The sequence below is a fragment of the Leuresthes tenuis genome, unplaced genomic scaffold, assembly GCF_036924035.1.
Source record: "Leuresthes tenuis unplaced genomic scaffold, fLeuTen1.0.hap1 SCAF_9, whole genome shotgun sequence".
Classification (NCBI taxonomy): domain Eukaryota; kingdom Metazoa; phylum Chordata; class Actinopteri; order Atheriniformes; family Atherinopsidae; genus Leuresthes; species Leuresthes tenuis.
This window is the reverse complement of record NW_027325363.1, coordinates 22,497,293-22,511,017: the sequence shown is the minus strand read 5'-3', so window position 1 is coordinate 22,511,017 and position 13,725 is coordinate 22,497,293. Positions and strand designations below refer to the sequence as shown.

Below are 13,725 nucleotides of genomic sequence, written 5' to 3'. Positions count from 1 at the left end.
TTTTGAATGAGGGGACATGTTGCATTGCTGAACTGAACTTTGTGTCCATTGCTTCGCTTGCTCGAGTCACCTGACTGATCTGGTGTGCAACGATTCCAAGCTTCAGGCTTGCCCATCGTAAAGTGTTGTTGCATCTGCATGAATCCTGCCAAACTGATTTTGCTTCCTAATCTTGAACATCTGCCCAGATGAATTTGACTTGCCATTGAGACGTCCTCCCACCTACATCACCCATAGGAAAGACTGGCACTGCTGGTAACAATGGGAATAAGGACTAAGGTGTTACAAATATTTGATTTATTTATATTGTAGTATTTACATAAACATTTTACTTTGCATTTTGGTAATAATATAACAATATATAATATACAAGACAAACAACATCAAACCAGTTCCACACTGTACATGTTTCTGACAGTCTTGGCTGTTCTATGGTGATCAAAATGATGGGATTGTTTCCATACTCCTTAAAGATGGAAAAATAAAGTTTATTTCAGTGCTAAGCATGTGTTTTTAAATGTTGAAAACAACTTCAACAATCAGGGCTTAAGCAAAAACATGCTTAAAAATACATACAGCTCTACCAACTAGTATCTTTCATGATCTTTTTTAAAATTCTATTTTCAGTTTTACTTTGTTTTCACTGGCATTCTCTTACCTTCACCATCAGTAAACCACTAGAGTGAACATGTAATTCTTTTAGACTAAAAAGAAGACAATAATAAAGTTCCACTTAGTGCTCTAATGCATTTTTCTTCAATCAAACAATGTATGGCCGATTTAACATTGAGTACACCTTTTGCTTAAAGCCTTGATAGTAAATAAAAACCTTCAAATCAGAAAAAATGTTTTATGGTAATATCTAAGAGTCATTATCACCATTAAATTGGGGTTGATTTAAATAAAACTGCAGGGCCAGCAGGTTCACTCAGAGACTCTGGTCTGTATTAGGTGTCTTACTAATGGTTACAGCTGGAGCGTCACTACGTTCAGAAACAGCCAAATCACTTAAAATAACTTTAATTGGAATTTCAAATCTCCCACAAATGAGAAAACATAGTGGATATTTAGGGCATCCTATTAAAGAATTTAGAAGCTAGGGAGACACCAACATCCTCTCCCAGAAACCCAAGTCTGCTCTCATTGGTCAGCTTCGCTGGCCTGAGTAAGCACAGCCAACCAGTCTGAATAGCTCTTTTTAAATTCCAAAATAAAGAAAGCATTTCATTGGACCAACAATTTGTGTACGCCACTGAGTACAGGATGAATCATTAACATTTTCATGTTGTTTACACAGAAGAGACAGTACCTGTAAGAATACCTGCAGGCTCAGACGCCAGTGTGGCATAAAGCAAAAAACATATACTATAACAACTCTAATCACTGAGTTTAATTTTACGGGGAATTAAAGTGCTGACATCAGGCCTTGCAACAATATATTTCAATGGAGCAATATTGCTGAGCACTGAGAGGCCCTCTTACTGAGGGGTGTTAAGGTTCCACTAACTGTAATGGAAATTAAATAGATCATCTCTGTCACTTTTGGTTCTTTTAGTACTTTCCAAGAGCTGCCACCCTTTCATCACTTTAAACTAACACAAAGTGGGTTGACAGCATAAGAAAAAGAAAATTAAATCTTGTAGCAACGACTGTAACCTTTTTCTGCTCTAAAACAGAGGAAATTAAAAGTGTCGAAAGTTGATTTTTTTTGTCTTATCAGTAATTATATACAATAGCAGCCTTAGCCTCCAGCTTTGGATGGCTAATGAAATATAATATTCAGCTCCAGTTACGTGACAGCTTTGGCTCTGCATCCCTACCAGGAGCTAACTACAGACAGACATTACCAAATGAAAAATAACATTTCAGTTTGAAACAGGCGTTTGGGGCGTTCAATCTTTCAACAGGTGAACCTCTGGTTGCCCTGAAGTAGTTGACCACGCAGTGGCCAGTGAGTGTCGAGAGGAGTGAGTGAGTCCATCCTTCAATAAGGAGCGGGTACACCTGCGATTCTGGCAGCAGGTAGGTAGGCAGGTATTGTGACAACTCTCATTACATTAGCACCGTTGTGTTCTGCTGCGCTGGCTGCAGGCAGATTAGCCAGCCGATGAACAATCCTCTTAAATAAGTCTGCATTAAGCCACACTGAGAGGCTGGGTGGTGCTCTCCGTCCTCTGCCTGCCCCTCCCAGCTCTTTGTCTCTTCCTTTCCCTGGATCCTTGTGATGCTACTTCCTCTCCGATATTTTTCCCCTCTTTTGATATATCTCCTTCTCTTCCTCTCATTCACAGCTTTTTGTCCACCTGTCTGTTGGCCTTTCGGAAAAGAGTTTTGATCTCCTCAGTCACCATCTCTTGCCAGTTGTCCCTGGTTAAGAGAGAAAATGGAGTTAAAATCATGTATGTATAACATAGAGCATTTCCATTTCAGCAAAGCTGTGCGACGAAAAAAACCCCACAACTAACGCTGCCACAAACACAGAAAAATAGGTGTTTTAATTAAGAGAATGTGCCTGAAAGCCACGATAAAAAATTAATGCAATAAGCAAAGAGGGCTTTCCCCGATCTGCTTAAGAAGAAGGTGATAAGATCAAGAGATTAACGAGACTAGTGGAACCCGAGCGATTGGTAGGATTCAGAAATCAATGAGAGGAAAGTGTGGGTGTGAAGGCTCAGAGGATGCATTTGGGTTACATAAAGCTGACAGCCACAGAAACACTTCCACAGCACAACACCAGCTGACATGCAGATCTATACCTCCTGTATTTGGGCTTAAAAGGTCAAGCCTTTTTCTCAGCTTTCTTTCTCCTGTACGCTGCTATATCCTCAGGTTTGAGCCCGTGATTGTCTTCCCTGAAGCAACATGTGGACAGTTGCAATTTGTGTTAAGTCCACAGTTTTGCAGTGTCAGACAGTATCTACATGTTGATTAAACTGATAAAACAGAATATTTCTGAAAACATTTCTTCAGAGTCAGTTACAAATGTGTTAAACATTTCAGTTCAGCTCCAATGTAGATTGCTTCAAAACAGGATGAAATTGGCTTTTATGAAGTATTGATCCCATTTTGTTATTCACTTTCTGATTAATCAATATCAAGGTGCAATAAAGGATAAAAACTCTTACCCTGGTTTAATCTCTGGTGGTTTTGGCAAAGGTTTTGTAAAGTTGGTTTTCCCCACGAGCCAGTAAGTCTCCTCAACACCTTTACCCTGCGAGAAAAGAGCAAAGAGCTCATACAACCCAGTTTAGAGCCAATGCAAGTCAGTCATTTTGTGGATCAATAGGATCTTCCGAGACTGTTACCTTCAGCTCTGTCTTGCCTCGGACTTCTATCTTATACCCATCATTAAGAGAACGGAGGATCTTTACAGTGTTCATATTTACGTGGATTCTATAAGCTGAGATGAGAAAAGCCAATAAAAACCAGTTAAGCAAAACAAATGATGACACAAAAAAATGCTGTCGTAATGGGTAAAGGATACTTACGCAGCCCAGTGGATTCCATACGAGAGGCAGTGTTGACAGTGTCTCCAAAAAGGCAGTACCGAGGCATGGTCAGACCTACAACCCCAGCAACACAGGGCCCTGCAGATACAAACCAGTAAGCGAGTAAATCTTCCTGTATGAAATAGCATTTAGAAAGCAGTGGTACTGAGTGCTGATGAGAAATGCACCGTCTGCCTTAAATAGGTTCCACTGCCTGTGCAGAAGAAGAGCACAAGTGTAACGGGTAGAACAATATGAACAAGTCAACAAAAGCAAGTTTTTTTTTCTAGTTTGAGGATGGATTCAGCTTAAAGAGTCCAACATTACGGACACAACATTCAGTGTCAGTGTCATCACTGTCATGATTGTTCTCCTTTGTCAATATGAGGCTTGTTAGCACTCCTGTTCTTTCATCTTCTCTAAATATGAAGTTTAAAGCCCCAAACTCCCAAATAAATAAAATAGATGTATAATGATGCGTTAACAGTGAGAGAAGGAGACTGTCCAATACCTCCTGGAGTCCGATTACACTGTTTGACTTTTACTCAGAAGCATCTATTTTAGATATATATCAGTCAAAGGAAATGTTTATGTCGCCTAAAATGGGGATTGGTTACGCCAAATCTTATTCCTGCTGCCATTTAAAGATTTGGAAAAAACATTTATGACTTTGTTTTTTTAAATCATCGCTGAAATATAAGCAGAGTATGAAATGTGCAAAATACATCTGTATCACATTCCATTCAATAAAATACACAATCGTACAGATTTATTTGTGCTTTAATGACGTGTCAAATATCGATCAGCTTATTAAATACGTATTCATTCATTTTTTTCCCTTTTTTATGGCTTACCTTCCTACTTTGGCAACTGCAGACTACTTTTCAGTCTGATTGAATTATAAATTGTGATTGGTCAACTGATGCCAACTCCACCTGTTTTACATGAACGCATCCACGTCTAGAGTCGGAAAACTTATCGAGATGGTAACCACCATCATAAAACTGCTAAGCGAGAGCTCCATTGTTAGGGTTAGCAAAGCCAGATCACCTTGAGATACCCTGGAAATACTGACCCTGCTTCCTAGTACATCACCCTGCTTTCTACCAGCCCACCTGAGTGAATTCCTATTCGTATCCTGACGGGCACGTCTGGCATGTGTCGCATATGGAAGGAACCCACTGAGCTGAGGATGTTGAGTGACATGTTGGCAATCTCAGCAGCGTGCTTGTTGCCATTTCTCTTAGGCAGGCCTGATGCTACCATGTAAGCATCACCAATAGTCTCCACCTGAATAAAGACAACATTATTTTTGCAGAAAAACATTTTTGCACACAAAACCTTTGGTCTCATGATACATTTGTGCTTTAGGAGATTTTACTATGAGAGTTTGTGAACAGAATCCAGCATATTCTCTGACCTTGTAGACATCGTGGTTACTGAGCACGGCGTCAAACAGCGAGTAGAGGTCATTGAGAAGATCAACCACCTCGATGGGGTCACTGAGTGAGGAGATGGTGGTGAAACCCACAATGTCACTGAAGTAGATCGTCACCTGATCGAAGTACTCCGGTTCTACTGTGCCACCAGTCTTCAGGGCCTCAGCGACAGAACTGGAAAAGAAAACGTGGAAGAAAAGTTATGACAATCAGGGAACAAGCTGTCACACGGTGTGTGTGTGTTTGTTTCTGTGTGAACTCACGGTGGGAGCATCTCAGACAGCAGTTTCTCTGTTCTCTGTTTTTCCACCTCCAGCTCCTCTGTTCTCTCCCTGATGAGATCCTCCAGGTTGGAACTGTACTGCTCCAGCATCCTCAGCATGGAGTCAATTATATTGGTCTTCTTGCCCTTGTTGATTGTCTTGAACTGTTAGAAATATTCCAAAAAAAAAAAATGTAAATGTAACTCATATAAGCATAGAAAGACTGAATTGGTTTATCTGATTGAGATGATGGAAAAACAGTGAACAGATAGGAGGCATGTTCTCAAACATATACCCTGTCAAAAATCTCATCAAAGTTTGGTCTGCGGTCAGGCAGTTCGCTCCAGCACTGCTTCATTAGCTGGATACATTCAAGAGGAGCCTGATCCGGGGACACTGTAGGACGGCACATTGGGGGAGGCTTCTTCACCTTACGGATGATCTCTGAGGACATAATGGAGGACACATTCATCCACTTGCAAACAAAGATGTGTACCAATATTTTGTCACAAACTCACTTCCAAAAAAGAACGCAATAAACTGGAAAATCCTTTCAACTCTATTTGAAAATGATACAGAGGCAGCATTTCTTTTAAAGTCGGTTCATATTGAAACTGAAGGACCATTGTGTTTTGAACAAGTTGGGATGGGGGGGGGATTGGAAAAATTGGGCAAGAAAAAAAAATCCTGGTGGAAGATTTCCCAACTAATTCGGATAGCTGGCAAAAATTGAGTAACATGGTTGAAGTGAAAAGAACATATCAGAGAGGCTGATCCCTTTAAGATGTAAAGATGGGGATGGGTTCTGCACAAATAAATGACTAACAACTTTAACATATAATCTATTAATATAAAATTGCAAAAGAAATTGGGATCCTCGTCATCTATACAATAAACATCAGTGTCTTCAGACAGAGGCTTCTTCAGGTCTTCTGCAGGAAAGACTGGTATGGCAGGTCATTCCTCCTACAATGAAGAACCTTACAAAATGATTCTACACACGGTAACTACTATTTCTTTCATTGTCTTTTATTCTATTATTTATACTGAAACAATATAATTTCCCATTTATTCATTGATAAAGTAATCAATGATATAAGAGAAAAGTCTCAAGGGGCAAGGCTGAAAAGCAATATTGCATGACTGTGGTATTCGGGTCTTTGGGCATTAAAAACAGACATAGCTCTGTTGTTGGAGTCCATCACTGCATCCATAAGTGCAAGTTAAAACCTTACCGTGCAATGAAAAACAGAACATACTGAATGTTTTCAGGCCTTTTACAACTTTTACTTACTGTATCTTTGAGAGACATCTTATAATGGTTAAAGAACATTTATCCTAGTAAATCTAAAACACAATTTTCCACAATGCAATGGATGAAAAGGATTAAATGTGATATTCCTTTGGAAGTTTCTCCCATTTATCTTGCCAGACACTTTAAAGCTCCGACATGGTGGAAGGGGAGGATCGGTGCGCAGGTTTTCCCAGAGAAGCTTTGCTGGGTTCAGGTCCAAATTCTGACTGAGTCACACAGAGACTTTAACCTGAAGCCACTCCTGCGCTTTGTTTAGTTGTAGGCTTCAAATTGTTGAATTGTCTCGTTGAAATGTAAATGTTCATCCGATTCTGAGATCCACTCAGGATTCTCAATATTCTTCTGCATTCGTGTCTCCCTGTGCCTTGTTGCAGAAAAATATCAACCAAAGAGTGATACTTCATTATCATGTTTGACTGAGGTGATGTTCAGAGCCTGCATTCTCCTCTGACTAAGTACAGGGAAATGTAGTTCAATACTTTGTTTTTTGTCTGTGCCCATTACTTAGTTTGGCTTGGCAGCCAGATTGAGGCAGTCTGTTGGTGGCTCTAAACTTGCAGTAGATATGTTCTTGTCCCCTTTCCCAGCTTTGTACATTGACACAATTCTGTCTCACAGGTGTGCAGACAACTCCGACATACACCATCAATCGTGAGACTCCGTACACATTAGTGTCTGTTTTCTCAATTAAACAATGAATCTCATTCTACGCATTTTGGACTTCAGTTAAGAAGAATCATCTCAAGGACCACCGTTTGGAGTAGGATGCATCAGAGCTCAGTTGAAGGGTCATAACAAAGATTACATTTCGTAAATTTGATGTCTGAGTCTTAGATATTTGATGAATCAAAAAGAAAACCTGTTGACAAGATCTGGTCTCAATCAGTTTTGTACATCTTTTTGATGTCATGGACACAGTGCAATTAAATGCATTTAACAGCATTCTCTTTCTATTTTCATTTTACATTGCGATTGCAAACAGGTGAGTGCACTGTTCAGCTCAGTTGCAAAAACATTATTTCATCACAGTCAAACTGAGGTATTTGTCACACGGCACTGACATCTACATTTCACTGATGGTCCTATGTCTTCATCTTCCCTCCCTCTGTGGTGAAAACTCACCTTCAGGAGGTAAATCCAGCATGCAGTACGGCGGCCCTCTCACCACCACCTCCTGAAGAATAATAGAAAAACTATATACGTCCCCCTTGTATGTCCCTTTACGAGAATTTGCAAGATCCCGCAGGAATTCCGGAGGTGTCCAGAATAGATCTGAGAAAAACAAAGGAAACATTTGAAGGGAGGCTGGAATATCATACCTGCCAGAGTAACAATAAAACTTTTTGTGTATCATCCCTGAACATAGGGAAAAGCCCTCAACAATCAACAATATTTTGGAAATGTCTTTCTAATAAAATTTCTATTAATAACTAGTAGGTTATGACAAATGATAAAGATTTATTAAAGATTTATTTATTTATTTTCCCAGAAAAGGAGGTACCTTCTGGTGGGGGCTCCTCTAACGGAGCTTTCTGAGACTCCAGCAGCTCATTGAAGCCATAATCAGTAATCTTGAGGACAAATCGCCCGTCCACCACACAGTTTCGAGATTTTAGTCTGCCGTGGGGGAAATCCCTGTGGTGGAGATATTTTATACCCTGAAAGAAGAATACAGTTAGCAGTTTAGGTTTCCTACAACTATTCTGATGACATGGGGTACATGTGCCCATGAAAGTTCTGAGTCATTAACAGCATTGGTGTTTACCTTGATGAGATCGAGCAAAAGTGAGGACTTGAACATCCAGTCTAGTTTAACATCCTCATTCCTCAGCAGGTCCTGCAGACTGCCCCGTGAGCAGTGCTCCGTCACCACTGCAAACATGGAGTTGTCCGAAAAGAAGCCCAGGAAGGGATTAACGTTCTCATTCCTCAGGTCTTTCATCTAAAAACGGAGAGAGAGGAAGTATAAAAAGATGATGATGGCTATCAATTTCCAGTATGTTATTACCAGAACTGCATATATAGTGGTCAACTTTTTATTAGAGTTTTAACTTCAATGTCTATTTTCTTGTCCACACAGATTGTAAAACTCAAACATAATTTTACAAGTTAAATTATCAAATTACAACCTACCTTTGTGAAAATCTTGGTGGAGCTTTGTTTTATTTCCTTGAAATGGCCTTCCTCAAATTTTTTCAGCCAAACCCAGTCACCCTAGGGCCAGAAGGGATGTTGTTATTGTAAAATCAAGCTTTTGTTGGGAGTAAAGAAAAAGAAAAAAAAATGGAATTGTGCCTCCAAGAACCTTTCAAATTAAAGTTCATGTGCATGTCTGTCTAGTCTCAGGTAACAGAAGAAGAGAAACCTGTGATAGTATTTGATAGGAGGACACCCCCAATTGGATGAAGAAGAGAGTCTATATCTGACCAAATGTGACACATGATCTAAATCTCTCCATCTGTCCCCATGTTTCAATGTTGAAAGAGGGTAAAAAGGTCTATCATTGATTATTATGACCTTAAACTTTTTTGATACAAAATATGAGGACCTCGTGATTTTTTTCCTATCAAATCTGAGAAATGTGTGAATTCTTGAGTTTTAAGGTGTGATACAGAGAGTGCTTCTAGCCATCTCCCTTTGGTGGGAAGGGGAATTGTACCCACTGATTCATGTCCTTAAAAAAATATAAACGAGAATATACTGCCTTAAATTGTCCAAAATGATTTCCTGTGTAATATCATGCAATCTAACCACTTTTTGAAACAATGTATAAGAATGGAAACAGGTCAAAGAAAAGCTTCACACAAGGCTGCCTTCAACAAACAATCTCATGATGTTCACTTGTAACTCACTCCATCTGATTAGCTTTACCTGCTAATTCAATCCAAGTTGATTTTGAATTAGTTATTAGTTAATTAGTTGTCCATTACATAGTGCCAAAAGCAACAGTAATGTAACGAGTCTCTCAGCGTTGCTTACCTCGTACACAGCAACACTGGAATTATCTTGAGTTGCCGTCTGCATGCTATTAACAGAGTGCGAGGGATCTGCAGATTTCTCATCCAGAGCGCTCATGGATTCACTCAGATCCTCTAAAGTGATTTTCTGCGAAACATCAAACATCCATCAAAGATTTTGTAGAAATTGGTTGTTCACTAAAACTTTCTATATATCTTTTTTTTTGCCCACATTCAAAGTGTCAATACAAAAATGAAAAGCATAGTTTAATCAGCTTAAATCTAAGTTTATGGTGATGACTGGGTGCTGCTTGCCTTTTTGCTAAGCTGAGGATTAATAAAAGTAAGATCGTCTAAATTCAGGAGGATACGATTGGGACCTTTGACCAGTTGGATTTGTTGAAGTCTCCTCCTGCCAAAGGGATATAGAAAAAATAAGGAAATCAGTTCAACAGCAAATTTCGTAGAAATAGGTTGCTGCCATCAACTATCTTCACAGGCCGTACCGGACGTAAAGACTTATGATGAGCCCTCCTACAGCAAGACTGAGGACGACAGCCAACACAATTATAATGTAGGTCACCTCCACACCTGTGGATGAGAACACATTACTTTAAAGTGTGGGAAGTGAAGGTGATGAGTGAATGATAATGTACAAAGAACATGCCATAGAACTGTGAATACCACATTCATAGAAACACAAGATCTCTACAGCGTCCTACCTCCTGTGCAGATAGCATTCTCATCAAACCAGCAGCGGGAATCAGCTGGCGGAGGGGATCCTCCTGGAAAATTGATGGACCTCCCTGCAAAACGAAGCACCCCTGATTTCAGGTCCACCATGTAGGCCTGGTACAGCTGACTCCCCTTTCCCTCAGAGTCCAGGATGATATAGTTGGTCTGAACTTCCCCGCTGCTGTCCACCTCAACCTTCTGGTTGAAGCCGTTGAAGGTTGTGTTCTTTGTGAAGTAGGCCAAGTTTGAGCCTGACAGCTGCACACCAGCTCTCCTAGCATTGTGGATGGATTTGGCCAACAGGTATATGCTGTTGTAGATGGTACCAAACACTGGGTTCACCTGCAGGTTACAGAGTAAAGTTTTACTGGGGGTGCAAAAGAAAACGTGAGAAATGTCTTATCTCAACCATTCAAAAAAAACATTATGACAAAAATACACCATTGCAATTAAAATGGGAAAAATATAACATATGTGATATGTTAAGCAAATTGGGTTGTTTTGTATCATACAAGATTAAATTAGACGTATCGGTGTGGGAAAAGTGTGATGATGTCGATGGGCAGGTGAAAACAATTTGATCTTTTAACTGTCACTGGCCACTTGAACAGATATTTGTCAAAGGCGCTGTATTTTAATTCAAATGTATCGAATAAAACTTTATCAAACCCAAAATGGAAAATTACTAAAAACACTGAAGGAATGTCTGGATATCTCCCATTTGTGGTTCAGCCTTTTCTCCATCTACATCCCCACATAGCATTTGCATAAGACTGGTTTGGCACATCCTCAAAAAAATCTAGTTATGGCAGAGGCCAGTTTAGTTAGTGGTTTATAGAATTCAGATCCCCTTCTATCACTTCTGAAGTAAGACAAAGTAAAGAATCAGGGTAAAAAAATGAATATCTACCAGTATTTCTAAGCAGTTCAATGTGAATGTTTGATGTGCTTCCTTAATTTACACCAACAACAGGAGCAGAGAAAACAGAGCAGTCTCAATCATTTGGGAGAACTGAAAGAGACAGGGACTAAAATAAAGCAAGAAGCCCTGCAGAGATAAACTGATAAACTTGTAAATGAGCATAGCAAGGGGGTTTTAAGATTACCAAAGGAGGTGGAAATTTCAACAATGAGAAATTTGCAAAGAGGAGAGAAAAACTAGCTTTCCCTTATTTTTTCATGATAGAAGTAATGATATTATCATCTAAAAGGGCCAATCTAAAATGCACTAATGAATATACAAAGGCTCAGTGGATTCAGTTACGCTCCATCTGACGAACAAGTAAGACTTCAACAAAATGGCCAACCTAGCTATGAATTTTCAGATGCGACATCCAAACACTTCCTACCTGCTCTGCTTCCACTGGCAGCACGACTTCCTGGTTCCTCTTGGCTGCAGTGAGAGCCTCGTTGAAGGACAGAGACTCTGAGGCCACAGTGATGGTGAGCACGGCATCATAGGCCTCCCTCAGAATGCTGTTGTTTTGCAGAGGTAAGTGGGAGACGTTGGTGTAGGGAAGACTGTAGTGAAGCGTGTCGTAGGGCACGAACACATACTTCCCAGAAGTCATACCCAGCTTGTGTGCCTTCATAAGAAAAGTGCCCTGCTGCTCACCTCCAACCAGGATGGAGTGCATACACATGATGATGACTGAAAGAGAGAGTAGCAAAAAACACAATGCTACTACAAATAGGCTGATATTTGGACAAATTCAAGAGGATGCACATTCTCTGAAAGTAAGCCAGTCGCTAAATATCATTTAATGAAGTGGAAGTACTTTGGTGGCCCGGGACTTTAGGGTGCTGACCACATGATGGGTCACGACACACCTTTGATTTATTTTTTCAACCACATTTGTTGCATGTTATTCTCCAAGCTTCTTCTCCCCTCTTTCCAATCAGCTATAAACCTTAAATAAACTCTTTGAAAGAAATCAGCATTGGTGATAGCAATCAAATTATGTTTATGTTTATGCATTTGGCAGACGATTTTATCCAAAGCGTCTTACAGGTAGGCAGATAGGGTAAGGGGGTCTTGCCTAAGGACCCCTACTGGAGGTAGTACCTTTAATGCAGGGGATTTGTACCCATGTCTCCCACATGAAAGGTGGCAATCATACCACTACACTACCCAGTCCCTTAATTAAATAATAATAAATAGATAATAATTAATTAATCTGATGTCCCTGGTCACCTTCAGCCACAGAGTGAAATTTGAATCTCAAAATGGCTTCCTGGTCAGATGATGCTGAGATAAGCCTTCTTAAGAGGACAGCTAGGATGTGGGAGTATTGTGGAGGAGCAGATATGGGCGTTTGATGGTTTGATATTTTGCTGTTCTGAGAGTTGGATAAGCTCTCCTTTCTGTTATTTACACACATAATAAACTTGAGGGGATTTGATGCAGTTGGTCTACAGTTTATCTCATCGACTCACCCTTTATTTCGCCTGCATTTTGAATCTTCCACAGCGTGCTCTCCACCTCTGTCTCATTTATACCAATAGCTGTTACGAGACCGACGGGAAGCCCTTTACTCCTCAGAGCAGCAGCCACTCTCCCCGCGGTGTCTATCCAAAGGTCTTCATTGGATGAGACCACCACAACACTGGCCCACCTGTAGTGCTTAAACACAGTGAACAGCACGTCAACGGGTAACGGCACTGTCCTTGCAAACGTTGGGTATCCCGTGGCTCGGTCCAGATCGTAGGTGACACAGCTGAAGGTGAAGAGCGCCTTATCCCAGTTCTTTGCCAGCAGAGACGCTGCGATGCAGTATCCCGGGTTGGTCGGGCCAACAAACGCGTCTGCTGATTTATCATAGTAAATGTAAGCGGTGAGTGCTTTGGATGTTTCGCAAGGTTCTTGGAGGAGGATGTAGTCCATTTTCAGACCCAGGTCCAGGTCGAGGTCTCCGTTTATCCTGCTTACAGCAAGCTTGGCAGCCGCTGCTGGGAGGGCCTTGTAGTAGACAGGGTCGCAGTTCCAAGGCCCTAAGACCCCCACTTTGAATATTAAACAATGGACACAACAAGGGAACGTAAGCACTCCCAAGAGAACCCATAGCATAAAGTTATAAAAGGGCAGTGTCGGTAAAGTTTGTCTGCTTTTTATTATGGGCACACATGGATGGTTGGACTCCCAACCATTTGGAGGAATATGTTGCATTGTCCGTCCAGGGTGTCCAAGATAGTGAATATTTGTATTCACCTTTCAGTTACACTGATACCTGCAAAAGGGAGACAGATACAAGTCTAAATCATTTTGAGCGATTATTTAGAAATAAATGTTTGTCACTGTCTGTCTTTAGAAAAATTAACCACTTACCATTTATTCAATGCCATCAGGACAGCTCCAGGATCCGATGAGACAATCTTACAGGGGCCGTCTTGGATCTGTTCGTCTGTCTTCACAAAAGTCGTCAACTAACCATGCCCGGGCCTTACCTATTTACCCCAGTGTCGCTCCGGTGAAGACACAGCCCGGTCATTGTGTTTGGATCATGGGCTGGAAGTGACAGGTAGAGCTCA

The 13,725-nt window shown here is 40.6% G+C and overlaps 2 protein-coding genes across 2 annotated transcripts in view; both read right to left on the bottom strand.

The window, feature by feature from the left end:
• LOC140314580 (beta-galactosidase-1-like protein 2) overlaps nt 1–13,725 on the bottom strand; it is a 363,608-nt gene that overhangs the window by 91,828 nt on the left and 258,055 nt on the right. The window lies entirely within an intron of this gene.
• gucy2f (guanylate cyclase 2F, retinal) lies at nt 2,286–13,363 on the bottom strand. Its single transcript, XM_072391766.1, has 18 exons — nt 12,634–13,363; nt 11,547–11,848; nt 10,185–10,539; nt 9,969–10,053; nt 9,778–9,874; nt 9,485–9,610; nt 8,639–8,719; nt 8,271–8,447; nt 8,007–8,163; nt 7,628–7,777; nt 5,486–5,634; nt 5,191–5,354; nt 4,909–5,101; nt 4,604–4,778; nt 3,489–3,587; nt 3,306–3,400; nt 3,126–3,211; nt 2,286–2,367 (listed from the first exon to the last, which is right to left on the bottom strand). The coding sequence occupies exons 1-18, from the start codon at nt 13,361–13,363 to the stop codon at nt 2,286–2,288; spliced, it is 3,303 nt and encodes a 1,100-aa protein (XP_072247867.1).